Source organism: Panthera uncia (genome assembly GCF_023721935.1).
Source record: "Panthera uncia isolate 11264 chromosome B3 unlocalized genomic scaffold, Puncia_PCG_1.0 HiC_scaffold_1, whole genome shotgun sequence".
NCBI lineage: Eukaryota > Metazoa > Chordata > Mammalia > Carnivora > Felidae > Panthera > Panthera uncia.
Window position 1 is genome coordinate 45,549,218 of NW_026057582.1, and position 14,553 is coordinate 45,563,770.

The 14,553-nt window shown below is 31.8% G+C and overlaps 1 protein-coding gene across 5 annotated transcripts in view; it reads left to right on the forward strand.

Annotated features, from left to right (window-relative positions):
- Positions 1-14,553, forward strand: part of DDHD1 (DDHD domain containing 1) — a 94,924-nt gene that overhangs the window by 34,878 nt on the left and 45,493 nt on the right. For 2 of the 5 annotated variants that reach the window (XM_049611554.1, XM_049611556.1), the window contains exons 2-6: positions 2,386-2,559; positions 3,195-3,215; positions 9,881-9,982; positions 11,887-12,015; positions 13,067-13,214. In XM_049611554.1, the coding sequence (XP_049467511.1) occupies positions 2,386-2,559; positions 3,195-3,215; positions 9,881-9,982; positions 11,887-12,015; positions 13,067-13,214 (574 nt within the window). The remainder of the gene's footprint in view (positions 1-2,385; positions 2,560-3,194; positions 3,216-9,880; positions 9,983-11,886; positions 12,016-13,066; positions 13,215-14,553) is intronic. The other 3 variants (XM_049611558.1, XM_049611559.1, XM_049611555.1) reach the window with 2 other exon arrangements.

The window sequence follows — 14,553 nt, forward strand, 5'->3', positions numbered from 1 at the left end:
AGAGAGCCAAAGCATAAGAGACTCTTAAAAACTGAGAACAAACTGAGGGTTGATGGGGGGGTGGGAGGAAGGGGAGGGTGGGTGATGGGTATTGAGGAGGGCACCTTTTGGGATGAGCACTGGGTGTTGTATGGAAACCAATTTGACAATAAATTTCATATATTAAAAATAATTTAAACAAATAAAATAAATAAAATAAAATAAAAATAAAACAATAATAACAACTATAGGGAAAAAAATAAGTATGAATAATAAAATGTTAATTATAAAAGAACACACAATTCAAATGTATCAGTCATATCAATAAATATAAATGGGCTTAACTCATCTATTAGAAGAAAAAGATTTTCAAATGGCTTCCTAAAGCAAAACCCATTCTGTGCTGTCTATAAGAGACATATCTAAAACCTAGTGATTCAGAAAGTTAAAAATGAAGGGATGTGCAAAACTGTCACAGGCAAATAGAAAAAAATAAGAAAACAAGGGTTTCAATCTCCACAAAGTAGGATCCAGATTAAAAGTCATTAAACACAACAGAATATACTTTATAGTTTTAAAAGCTGTAATCACAATGAAGTTATAATATTTTTGAGTATCTGTGCACCAAATAACACAGTAAACACCTACATACAGAATTGCTATAGCAGAATATAGGATAATGTAAGAAGTAGAAACCCATATTACATTTTTAATACATCGCAGTACAAGTCTGATACAATAAGATATTTCATGATCATCTGGTAAATTTTCTGTCTCACACCCAGAATTAGCCATTTCTTGAAGGATCTTTTTTTTTTGGTGGGAAATGGTATTCATTGATCATGGTCGTTGTTTCAGGAATGCTCAACTGTTGGTGTGTTTCTAGGCCTTTTCAGTGGACAAAGCTTAGAATGTTTGTTTTTTTTAAGTTTATTCTGAAAGTGTACACACTTGTGTGCATGTGTGTGTGGGGGGCGGGGGGAGGGCAGAGAGAGAGGAGAGAGAGAATCCTAAGCAGGCTCCACCTTGTCAGTATGGAGCCTGAATAGGGCTTGAGCCCACCAGCAGCAAGATCATGACCTGAACCAAAATCAAGAGTTGATTGCTTAACCAACTGAGTCACGCAGGTGCCACAGGCATTTTTAAAAGAGAAAATACATCATTTTAGTTCATGCTGATATTTCTAACTGAAATCAAAAACTTTTTTTTAAGTTTATTTATTTTGAGGGGGGGAGGAGAGAGAGAGAGAGAGAATGAGAATGCGGAGGAGGAGCAGAGAGGGAAAGAGAAAGAATGCCAGGCAGGCTCTGCACTGTCAGTGTGGAGCCCAGCGGGGCTTGAACCCACGAACTGTGAGATCGTGACCTGAGCTGAAACCAAGAGTTGACTAAGCCACCCAGGTGCCCCGCCCCCTACGTGAAATTTAAAATTACAATTTTTATTTCTTTGATATTTGTATTTGTATCTTTTTTCTTGTTTCTTAATGATATTTAATAAAATTAATATATTCATTTTAACCTAGAGTTTCAAATCAACAATACCAGTATTATTACAATTATTAACAATTATAACAGTGCAGTTATTACAAAAAGCTTAAGATATATTTGCAGTTCTTTTTGTCCATAGGGTATATCCCAATATTTATATAAAAATTACTGTGGTTTAAATCCACTTGAAATAATTTTTCTATGTATGATTAAACCATATCTCTACATAATTAAGTTCATTTTATTTTGCTTTTTATTTTTAAGGTTTTTCATTTCCATTTTATTTTTGCTTTATTTTTTACAAATTTTAGAGGATTCAAGATAGCATAGCTGACAATTATGGTTTATTCTTAAAAAATGAATAAATAGCTAAAAGTTTTAGACTTTTAGGAACAGTATTTAGTCAAAAAAATGTGGAGTTCAAGGAAATTTTCTACTCAGTTTTTTTCTAAAATGGGTGAGGAATTTACTGTAATTAAATGTTTCAGCTATTCCTCTATGCTAACTGGAAGTCCATAACCTTCAAGGAAGCCCTAAAAAGTACAATACACTACTACCCCACACACTGTTTCTGAACTGCTTCTGGGAGTATACATCAGTGTTTTCTAAGACATTAGAACTGTCACCAGAGTCTTACATGAACTTGTCTTAACCCCTTTGCCTACTCATTTGGATTACTCAGGGCCACAGTTACAAAGATAACTGCTCATCTACCTTTCTAATGCCCAAATAATTTTTGTGCATAATACCCAATTAAATAAAATTATATACTGTAAAAAAATATATATACTGTGGCTTGAAATCTAAAATTTAAAACTTTAAATGATTCTTCTAGGTCAAGAAAGTCAGTTTTTGCCACGGTAGTAAGAAAATATAAAATTATAGTTACTATGTCTCTTTCTGTGATTTCTCTTTTCAGAGGCTGATAAAATACCAGTAATGCGTGGACAGTGGTTTATTGATGGCACTTGGCAGCCTCTAGAAGAAGAAGAAAGTAATTTAATTGAGCAAGAACATCTCAGCTGTTTTAGAGGTCAGCAGATGCAGGAAAATTTTGATATTGAAGTGTCAAAATCCATAGATGGAAAAGATGGTAAGACCAATTAATACATTTAATATGTTTTGTAAACTAAGTAAGTTCTTGATGAAGTTTAGAGTAGTTCTTAAGTTTGACGTGGTAATTCATGAGTATTAGAATTTATAAAATTTCTGGTAATTTTAAATATTTGATTATTTTAGAAGTTAAAGCTGCTATGAATTTCTGAACCATCTCAATTTTTATTTTGCTCAATATGTATGTTCACTGGCATGACACTAATATGACAACTATAATTGTACAAATTGTTATAATATGTTCTGTGAATTAGTCATTTCTGTAGTTTTAATTATTAATGAAAGTTGAATCTACAAAAAATGTCCCTCTATCAAAAGAGCAGTTTTGTTAATATTTTAATGTTTGTTCTTTTCTTGAAATTAAAAAAAAAAACAATTTTAATTTCCTTTCTGTAAGCATCTTTGGGCTGTCTCCATATTGATAACCACATCAACTTTTAATTTGAAACAGTCTACTCCTTATATTCCCTTATTCAGCGTTTGGATATGTTTGCAGTAGCTTAAAATATGTATATAATAGCCAAGATTGACATGTTTCATTATGTATCTGATCTTGAGTAAAATTTAAAATATGTGGTAAAGTTAAAAATACTTCTATTGTTCCATTTACTGCAGGCAGTGGGATCAGCTATTCAGGTGAGTATAATAATACAGGTAGATTAGAATTTGTAGATTTCTCTAACTATTTTTTTCTAAAAAGTGTTTCTCCATCTATGCTTGCCTTTATTTTGGAGGTTTCTTGGCAAGCCCCATTGAATCTAGTGAATTAATGAATTAAGTGATTTTTTTTTTCCCCTTCCCCTTGTAAAACGTCTCTAAAGCGGGAAAACTCAGTATCGATCAAGTAATTCACAGAATGCAGCTTGGAAAAAATTAATGTGGTTGGAAATAATTGTTTACATGACATAATTAATGGCAAAACAATAAGCTTTAAATCGGCTTATTTTTTTTTTCTTATTAGTAACAAACATCCCAAGTTTTTTCTTTCTCCTACTCTTTGTCTCTGAACACACACACACACACCACTTGTCACAAGCAAGGAAACTGTCTAGTTTAATTTATGCCAAATTAACATACCGGTTTTGTATAGTTGATTAAAAGTCCACATAACTGAGGAAAGATGTGGCTTCTGAATAAATTTGCAATTAAATCTAACAAGTATATATAACAGTAGTTATCTATTATGTGCCAGATGCCATACTCTTGGAATTTTAAGTATCTCATTTTCCTAATCTGTAGAGTCAGATTTGTCCTGATTTTACTGTAAAATTCAAGCTCAAGGTTCTTACATATCAATATGTAAAGAGCAGCTCAGTGTCTACAGAGCAGAGCTCTGTCTGCATTCCCACAGAGTGCTGTCAAAACAATACTTTCTCTGGTTATAACACAAGTAACAATTTTTATATATCCATGATCTTATATTAGTGAGTGAAGTATTTTGTACTTTCTCATCACCACTACCAAAATACAATTCCTATTGGAGAAGATCGAATTCTAGATTTTTTTCTTTCTGTGAATTCTCCTTCAGTCCTGCCTCAAAAATGGCAATTCACCTTAACAAACTTAGTTTAGCCACCCAAATTCCTTACTATTAGTATAGGGACAAAAACCCAAGAGCTCAGAGGAGAAAAAGGATGAGTATAAAAAAAATAAAAATATAAGTAGATTATTCCCCTTTTTTGTACTATATTCAAAACATTTTTTTCCTCTTGCTAACCCATCTTGTGGAAGTTAGTTATCAGCTCTTTTTCATCTCTAGAACCCATCTATTTGGAATCTTGGGGTGTTTGTTTTGAGAGAGAGAGAGAGCATGTGCGAATGGGGGGAGGGGCTGAGAGCGAGGGAAAGAGAGAATCCCAAGCAGGTTCCGTGGTCTCAGTGAGGAGCCCAAGACAGGGCTTGATCTAAGGAACAATGAGTTCATGACCTGAGCCGAAATCAAGAGAGGGATGATTAACCAACTGAGACACCCAGGCACCCCTGGAATCTTGTTTTTATTACAATAAAAATTAGAATTCTGTGTGTCCTTTTTACTTCTACTCCCTACCAAAATGTTAAGTGTAGCAGGATACTTCAGTTTCCTTCAAAGTGCCCTAATTTTATGAGCCAATCATTTAAATAAGTCTGATAAAGAACATGGTATATTTGTATGATTAGATTTTTAGTATGTCTTCGTGTATGTTGATTCTAGAGTATCAATCTAGGATATTATAACAATATTTTTTGCTAGCTTTAAAGATATACATTGAGTAGTAAAATTCCAATTAGTAATAACAAAATTTTTAAGCTGTTAAACATTTTTGTGTTGTGATCTTTCAAAATGATGATTCTTTAAGGTTCATTAGAAGAAAAATTGGTTTTTTAAAATACGCTATGGCATATAGGTAAAGCTTCAGCATGTTTTGTTATTAACGAAGATTTTAAGTTCAATTTAGTATATGTACTGTTTTCATAAATTTATAGCCATTTTAGTTCAGTTTTATGTAAAACATACATTTATGAATTAAGATGTGATGTTTGACTTTGAAGATTATGGGAAATTTTGTAGTACATTTAAAAATTATCACTGGTCTTAAGGGAAGAATATTTGCTGTCCAAAAAGCCACGATTATTGGAAAAATAAATCAAGTTTGCCATATCTACAAAGGAAAAACATATTCTAATCTTTTACTTTGCTTCTTACCTCCAAGCTTCTGAAATATCCTATTTCATTAATTAATTAGGGTAAAAATATCTTTTCTACCTAAATTTTCTCATGTACATAAGATAAAGCCTTGACTCTTCATATTTTCAGGAGGTTTTTAATATTTCTATGTTCAGTTAGTACTGTGCTAGGCACTTTTGTGAAAGAAATAGACAGGGTTTTGACCCTCAAGAAGTTTTGGGGAAGACAGCCAAAGATGAGAATAGTTCCAAAGTGTAAGTAAAAGATAACACAGTAAACCGTGAATACAGAATTAGATATTCTGCAAAAAGATTTAGAATAAAGAGAGTTGGAAATCACAGTGCTGTGGAGTTTTTTCAAATATGGCTTTCTGGAAAAGTCCCATTTAATAATAAAAACATTTTTAAATGGTATATTTAGGAACTCTTAAGTGCTCTGTGGAATTTTTTCCTTTTTTCCCCTTCCTCTGTGAAAATTCTAAGAAACAGAGCCTTTGCCTTGAAGAATGTTAAAATAAAACAGCAATTCCTTTTTTTTCTCACCTTATCTGTGTTTTGGTTAGGGTAGCTGATGCTACAAATAACTTGGATTTTTTAATATTTTCTCCTTGTTAATTTTCCTACTAATCTCAAAGTAAGGATTGAATTAAATAGATTGGTGAAAGTTTAGCATAACTTTTTTAGCATACAAATAAAGATAACCTATAAAAATATAATCACTTTTTGTGACTTAGATACTTTAATCTAAATTTTGTTTTCTTTGAAAATTAAAATACAAATTCTCTTCCCACCCTACCTCCTAGTAGCCTAGAGTTTCACTGGGGATGGATTATACAAATAAAATCAGGCCTGCAAATAAGTAATTTTGAAAATTCTTAAACATTCTGCTAGATTGGTATTTCACTAACTTTATAATTTATCTATGCAAGCAATAATCAGTTTTAAAAAGGTTGAAGTAAATGGGTAGTCCTGTACTTCACTCTGGCCAAAAAGTGTATAACCTCAATCCAGTCATGAGAAAACATTGATAAACTCAAATTAAAGGACATTCTACAAAACAAACTGATCAGAGCTCTTCAAAAGTGTTTAGGGGGTCCTATTAACTAGATGAGGGGTATCATTTCACAATGTGTAAGTATATCAACTTGCCATGATGTACACTTTAAATATCTTATGCTTTTGTCAATTATACCTCAATAATGATTTTTTTAAGTATCAAAGTTATGAAAGATTGAAGAATTTGTCAGTTTAGAGGAGACTAAGGGAACACGACAGTGAAGTGCAACATGGTACCCTAGATTGGATCCTAGAACAGAAAAGAACATTAGAAAAACTGGAGAAATCTGAATGAAGTCTATATCTTAGTTGCTAGTGTTGTGCCAATATTAATTTCTTAGTTTTGATAATTGTACTATAGTTAGCCTAACTTTAGGAGAAGCCAATATATGGTAATTCTGTGTTCTATTTTTGCACCTCTTCTGTAAGTATAAAATTATTCCATGATAAAAAGTTTTTTAAAAATTCCAGTAGCGTAATTAAAATAGTAAAAAAAATATTTAATTCAAAAGAAATCAAGAAAGGAGAAACAAGAAACAAAATACAGATAGAACAAAGAAAACAAATGGGAAATAGTAGACTTAAATTCACTTATGTCAGTAATTGCAGTAAACATAAGTGAACTAATGCTTGAATTAAAAAGCAGAGATTGCTAGATTAGAAATGCAAAACCTGACTATATGCTGTCTACAAGAGCCACCCTCTCAATATAAAGTCGTAGCTAAGTTACTATTCAAACTGATTTGGGGTGCTCTGACATCACAAGTATTGGTGGATCTGGACTTAAAACATTTAACAATTTGGCATGTAAAGTGTGTATTCCTATCACTGTTACTGGATAAGAATATAGTAAATATAGAATTGCAAACTGTGAATATAGAATTGCAAAAGTCAAAAAGGAGAGAGGACTTGGAGGAGTGCTAACCCTTTGTAATCAGCTTTCCTTTTCCTCTCTCTGGCAACTAAGAGGATTCCCACCTTCTAGCTTTTAGTTATTATGTTTTTTAAGTTTATCTAATTAGTTTCTCTGAGGTCCAAGAAGGTTTCTATGAGTTTTCTCATTATAGCTGGCAAGTTTGAGATGTGCAGACCGGCTTCCCCTTAAGTTGGGATTATATAGGTTAACAGCTTTTAGAAGGGGAAAAGTCATTGAGTTGTTCTATTCTGAGGATTAGTATGTCATCAGCAACCACCTTTGTTGATACTGTTGCTTTCAGAATTATATAATGAAGAAAATCTCTTTAAGAGGTGGATTAGTAAGAAAACTTATTAGAAATGCTTTAAAGTACTTTAAATTTTTTTCATTGCTGTGTGGGCTTTAGTATACATTTAATTAAATGTTAGCATTTAATAAGTGAACATTTTGAGTTTATGCATATTTTTGCTAACATAAGAATTCTTAACTAAAACTTTATTTTACGGGGAAAAATTAAATAATGCTTTTTAGCACTTGAATTTCATTTAGTGGTGATCCCCGTTTGGATTGATAGTAATTAGTTTTTGTCTCTACTGTACTAATGATAGTACCCCTAATTCTGTGCTTTGGGTTGAAAAAAATTGAGCTTTCTAACTATACTATGGGATGTTGTGACAGATACAGCAAGTGACTTTCAAGTGAAAATAAGAATTTAATTTGAGAGGAAGGTAAAGAACCATATCTATTTAATTTTGTGAAAGTATTTCAAATAAATGTGCTTCTCTATTTTTGTTATATTGGGATGTTTGTCTTTTTTTAATTCCTAAATTGTATTGTTCCTTTAGAAAGAAGAGCCTGTCTTTTTTATATTTTGACTAGTTTTCTGAAAGTGTTTGCATAATTTTGAAATGTAGTCAAATGGTCCATATGTATTTCAAGTAAATTTTTAAATAATTGCTTATTTAAAATGTGGGAAAATGTATTGGTATGTAACTAGCAATAGTTGACAGGGAAAATGTTGACTTCAAGGTTATCTGCTGATTTGCCAAATATCAAGTCTATGTCTGGCTTTATGTTGGCTATTTCATGCTTACAGAATGTCACAGCATACTTTGTACTAATGACTTTTTTTATTCTTTTAATTTTCTTCTAGTAAATATGGATTTGGTTCATGTTAGTTTTACTAGTGGAAATATAAAATCTAGATTTTGTTTCTTTGACTATTAAAGTCTCAAATTTATGTCAATTTGATCTACTTTGATAGTTAGCATTTTCTTAATGAATTTTTTGTTTAAAAATGTTTCCTGCAACTGGTACATCTACTCCTCAATAACTGACCAGAAGGTGCCTGAGAGAAGACACTTTTTCAGTGAAGAAAATTGTTTCAGTTGTCATTTTCTCCCCCTCTGTGACAATGAAATGTTTTTATAATCTTGATGTTACATTCCAGTTTTTAATCCTAGTCTGTAGCCATCTAATTACATGTGGTTGTAATTATTAAGTGCCTTGTAAGCATTTCTGTTACCTTTATTGCACAAATCTCTGAATATATTGCATGTGTGCATTTAACAGATTTTTAAAAATATTTCTAGTACCATACAACAGGAATTAAGTATGCTCATATTTGAACAGTATTTAACCTTTGAGTGTCATGTTAATGTAGAAGGGAGTGAGGATGCAAAAGTAAATGCTTTTTAGAACACAAATTTGAACTAAGTCCTAAAGGTTCTTGTGGTTTATTAATTGAACTGATTTGTAAAGTTCCATTTCAAGTGGATTTTTAAATAATTGCTTATTTTAAATAAAACTTATCTTGAATAAATTGCTTATTTTACTTTAAAGAAATTTACTGATATGTAACTTTAGCAATGTTTGACAGGGAAAGTGTTGACTTCAAGGTTTTCTGCTGATTTGCCAAATATCAAGTCTATGTCTGGCTTTATGTTGTCAGTTTCATGTTTACTAGATGTCACAGCATACATTTTTACTGGTGACTTTTTTTTTCATTATGTGTTACTAATCTTTCATTTTTTTATAACTAATCATTTAAAAGTACAGCTTCCAATTTGATTTATTTTGGCAAAAGTTTCATTTTAAAAATTCTTTTAGCAACTTGAACAAAGTTGCAAAAAGAATATTTTGTTTCTGTGGGAAGCTTCCATTATATACTTCAGTAATAGAAGGCATCTAGTGGAATGTATACTGTGATATTTTCTCAGGAAAACTGCATTGATGTTTAAAATGTTATTTATTGCCTTCTTAATTTGCATATCAGCTGTCAGCTATGTCATAGTCACAAATTTGGTGAGAGTAAATAACCTTAGTATTATGAAGATGGGACTTATACATCCCTTATGCATACAAAAATACCATGACCTATTTTTATTCTATGTGTGCAAAGACATTCAATATGATCACATAGTTATCTTTAACTGATAGGTATCATTTGCCTTTTTTCTTGCAATAAAAGAAGAGCATATATTTGATAAACATTATTAAACTAATGTTTTGCTTTACCGATTTTTAATGAGAAATTATATAAATAAATCATTTAGAATAATGTTTGTCAAATACAACTCATTTTTTAAAATTGATACAACAAAAAGGCAAAATGGCAAACCTCATTTAAAATTTACTTTGAAGCTCAGTGTTTTTGCTTTCTTAGTTGTCTACCACCTCCCTCCCTTCTCCCTCCCTTCTCTGTTCAAATGGAGAGGATATAAGGAGAGTACAGATGCGGCAGGTCTTAAGCGAAAGCGTTCTCAAGGTACAGTAATTGTAGTTTTATTTCTCCATGTAGTTATACACCCTGGCTTATAGCATTCAGTATTTAAAGCGTAGAAATTATTAGTTTTTAGAATTGTGTCCAGTGTGCTATTTTGTTTAGAGTTACTTAATTTTAAGCGCTATGAACATGTGTAAATAATGTGTGTGGTCCAGTAATGACATGTTCACCAATACTGAGACGTTTTACTTTAAGACAGTATGTGGATGGTTTGAGGAAGAACAAGATTTCATTGACTTACCACTGTTCATTATCTTGGTCTTATAGTTTCAATGTTTTAAGCATATGTTACTCAAAACTATTTGAACAAAAATGTGGTTTAGAAACATTAGATAAAAAGGCATAAAATAGTGATTTGGATCAGGCATAGAAAAAGTAAATATTTGTAAAACTCTTACAAAATATTTTCTTAATTTATGAAAAGTTATTTTATAGAAAAAAGCTGAGTTTGTACATTGTTTTTCTGAAGTTTTTTTTTGAGAATTGAAAATATTAATGTTTGTTACATTAATTGCATCTTGGTCTGTGTTTAGTGTTAGTAATATGTCCTGGCAAATAAGTGAAATACAAATTGTTTTTTTATAAGTTTTTGAAATTGTATTTGTAGTATAACTTAAGAAGTACAATTCCCCAGAAAGGATTTACTTTTCTGTGTATTCTAGTAGGGAATAGGTTTTCATAAAAATGACTTATGGTCTTAGATCTTGACAAGGGCTATAACATTTCATATATAATCTGAGGTTATTTCCAACCCATCCTCAAATCTGAATAGTTAGACTCTGCTGGTAACTAGCTTTGTGGCAAGACCCTAGGAAGGGACTCTTTGTACCTCTGGGTCCTTATATATAGTAGAGATTATATTTTGCTTAAAAGGGATTTTTTAAAAAATAAATCAGACATAGTGATTTTAAGGTGCCTGGTTTTCTGAAGGGTATGTGAATTTTTCTCATCTCTATACCAGAGATACAGAGGAAAGTTTAAGGCCTTCAGAATATAAGAATTATCAAGTATGAATCGATGGATATGTTATGACACTTCTCTTAATCTGTTGCTTCCACAAACACGTATCACTGAATTTGTGAAATGGGTCTAGGATCTGCTAGGACACTGGTGCTCGTGGTACAAAATGATCAAGACGTAGTCCTTGCCTCACAGAGCTTATGTATTCCTTGAGCATATAGGTTTCATTTTTTTTTTTAGAGCCTATTTTCAGAAATGTAATAACCATACTGATTTGAACATCACAGTAGAAAAAATTTCTTTGATTTCTTATTAAAACATCTTTCAAAAAAAAATAATAAATAATAAAAAAAAAAAATAAAACATCTTTCAACTTTGGATTTCTGTTATGGTGAGCAATATCCAGTGATAATTCGTTTAGTATCCATTCCACAACTACCTATTTCTAATCAGTTAGATTGTTGTCTTCCCCGTCTTCCTCTCAGTCTTGTTTTGTCTTGCACCGCTGAGTGAAATTTTCACAGATCCAAAAATATAGTCCACAGAAGAAAAGAAACTTAAGTTTCTATGTCAAAGGTATTGAGGACTTTCATGAAGGTATAAATTATCCCTTAGAAGGAAGAAATGTCATATCACCTGGGAAAGCAGTTCTTTAATAATCAGAGCATGTTAACTATCAGTTAGAGGTTAAAACTATGGTGGGTAAGCCAGTTATTCCGTGTTGTTCTAACGAATAACCGTTCCCTGTAGCATGATTAATCATTTATAAAATAAAGTCCCTATCCATCACTTGCTTCAATTTAATATGTGTTTCAGCAAAATAATTTTATATTCAACTGAGTTCAAATACTGATTAAAAAATCTGTGTATTCTAATTCTTTGCACAAATGAGAGACCTTCAAATTAATTTTTCCTTTTTGCAACAGCTATTCATAGTTTCAAGTTGAGTAGAAATCATGTGGACTGGCACAGTGTGGATGAAGTGTATCTTTACAGTGATGCAACAACTTCTAAAATTGCAAGGACAGTTACCCAAAAACTGGGATTTTCTAAAGGTAATTGTTAAATATAGTTTGTCCAACTTTGGGGAATCTTTTTTTCTTGTATTCAAAAGGGACTATTCAGGTTCTATTTTTAGTATATTTTAAATATGTATTAAATTTAGTGATAGTTACTGCCCTGTTAAATGAAACTTTTATTAAGATTGATTGAGTTCACATGTATTCATCAGTGAATAATCATATATTAGAATGATCTGACAAAATTAATAAATATCTTTTATACTTCTAGAAACACAACAGCATTCAAACCTCAGGCAGTGATGTGAAAATAAAACATGGCAATTGAAGGTGAAAACTAAAAATTTTCTGTTGGATTTAGTGATGTAGAGGTCATTGGTGACTTGGATGGATTGAGGGGGCAGAAGCCAGATTGGCATGGGTTGAAGTCTAAGTAGGGGAAGAAATAGAGGCAGTAAGAATAGACAGCTCTTTACAGAAGTTTGATGAAAGGAAAGAGGAAATGGTACTTGAGGAAGATGTGAGAGCATTATTAATAAATTTTTCAGAAAGTTTCGTAAGTCTGATATCAATTTTTTTGCAATTACCTCTTATATAATTTCTTTGATAACAAGATGTACTTGAATATCTTCTTACATGTTTCCTAGTCATTTGTATTTGTTTTGTGAATTACCTTGTCTTTAGCCCATTTTGCTATTTCTTTTCACTTTTTGATTAGTAAGCTCTCCTTTGCACTCCAGTAATTAACTCATTAGGCACTGAATTTTGCAAAAGTTTTCCCAGTTTATCATTCATCTTTTATCTTTGCTTCATGGTATTTTTTTTTTTTTTTTTTTACAGAGAACTTTTTAAATTTTTTGTGTGTTCAGTCCATCCTTCCCTCCTTGCTTTTCTTTTCCCTATGGTTTCTGGCTTTGGTGTCATGTACTCTGAACCAGTCACTGTACATCATTTCACAAATTTCATCCCCACCCAACCCAGTGAAATTTTTTCCTAGTACTCCTTTTTCTTTATTATTTCTTTAAATGTATGCCCAAATGCTATTTCTGGAATAAATAGTAAACTTACAATCATAATTTTTCTACAGCATCAAGTAGTGGGACTAGACTTCATAGAGGTTATGTAGAAGAAGCCACGTTAGAAGACAAGCCATCACAGACTACTCATATTGTATTTGTTGTGCACGGCATTGGACAGAAAATGGACCAAGGAAGAATTATCAAAAATACAGCCATGTGAGTGAGTTCTTTGATGAATACATTCTCCATCACTAGAATCCAGACTTTTATCCGGGGTATAACAGAGTTTAATCATTCCACCGCATGTTCAATACAAACTACTCTAATATCTCTTGTGTTATAGATGGAATTTCTAGACCAAATTTTGAGAGTGATTATGTCCAGATGATGATGATGATGATGATGATGATGATGATGATATTTGAGGTTTTTCCCCCACAGCATGGAGAAGAGGAAGAATAAGGAAGTGTTTTTAACTTACTAATTTACATTATATTAAGGTTGAAAGCAAAGAAAAATTGTAATTCTTAGTTTGTATCTTACTCACTGAACTGCAGAAACAGAATAATTACAAGGTTGCATAATTATGAAAAACATAAGAATTTTTTAAATTGTCATGGAGCACCTGGGTGGCTCAGCATCTGACTTCAGCTCAGTCATGATCTCATAGCTTGTGAGTTCAAGCCCCACATTGGACTCTCCGCTCTCAGCACAGAGCCTGCTTTGGATCCTCTGTCTCCCTCCCTCTCTGCCCCTCCCTGCCCCTCCCCTGATTATGTTTTTTTTCTCTCTCTCTCTCTCTCTTTCAAAAATAAATAAGCATTTCAAATAAATAAATAAATAAATTGCCAGTTAGCAGCTTAACCTAGCCAATTAATTACTACCAGAGGAAAGTGAACTCTAAATTTTACACAGAGAACAGTGGGTGATTTACCAACATACCACATACATTATTTACCTCATTAATTTATTTTTATTCAACTTTACTCTTTTTTTTTTTTTTCCATCTTTAGTCTAAAAACTGTAAGATGTTATGGGGGTGAGGGATGTTTATACTTGTGTGTGTTTAAAAAATTTTAAGGACTGTGTTGAAAGGAAATGTTAGGGTTAAGTCACCATAAATGTAGCTCTAAACTAGCAATCGGTATGAAGAAAAATCTAATCATATTTATGATGTGATGAAAACAGATCAGTTTTTGGTTCAGAGCACACTTTATCTGGTTCTGAGGCTTCAAGTAAATGTATTTCTTGAGTCCTTATAGAGCAAATACTGTGCAATACCAGAAACTTTGTCCTCATCAACATCTCTATAATAATGCAATGTTGAGTTTTGTTTCACCTTTTATTGTAACACCTTTTAATGTCAACTGATGGATTAAATCAGTTCAACTCTTAAAAATTTAGTCAGATACCGCCAAGCCACCCTAATTTTTTGTCAATCTTCCTAGTTTCTATTACAAAAATCTCTTCTTTCTGATTTGTGTTCTGAGGAGTTGCACATTATTTCTTATAATATTTGTATTCTTATGTCAAAATGCTAATCTTTTGCTTGGAT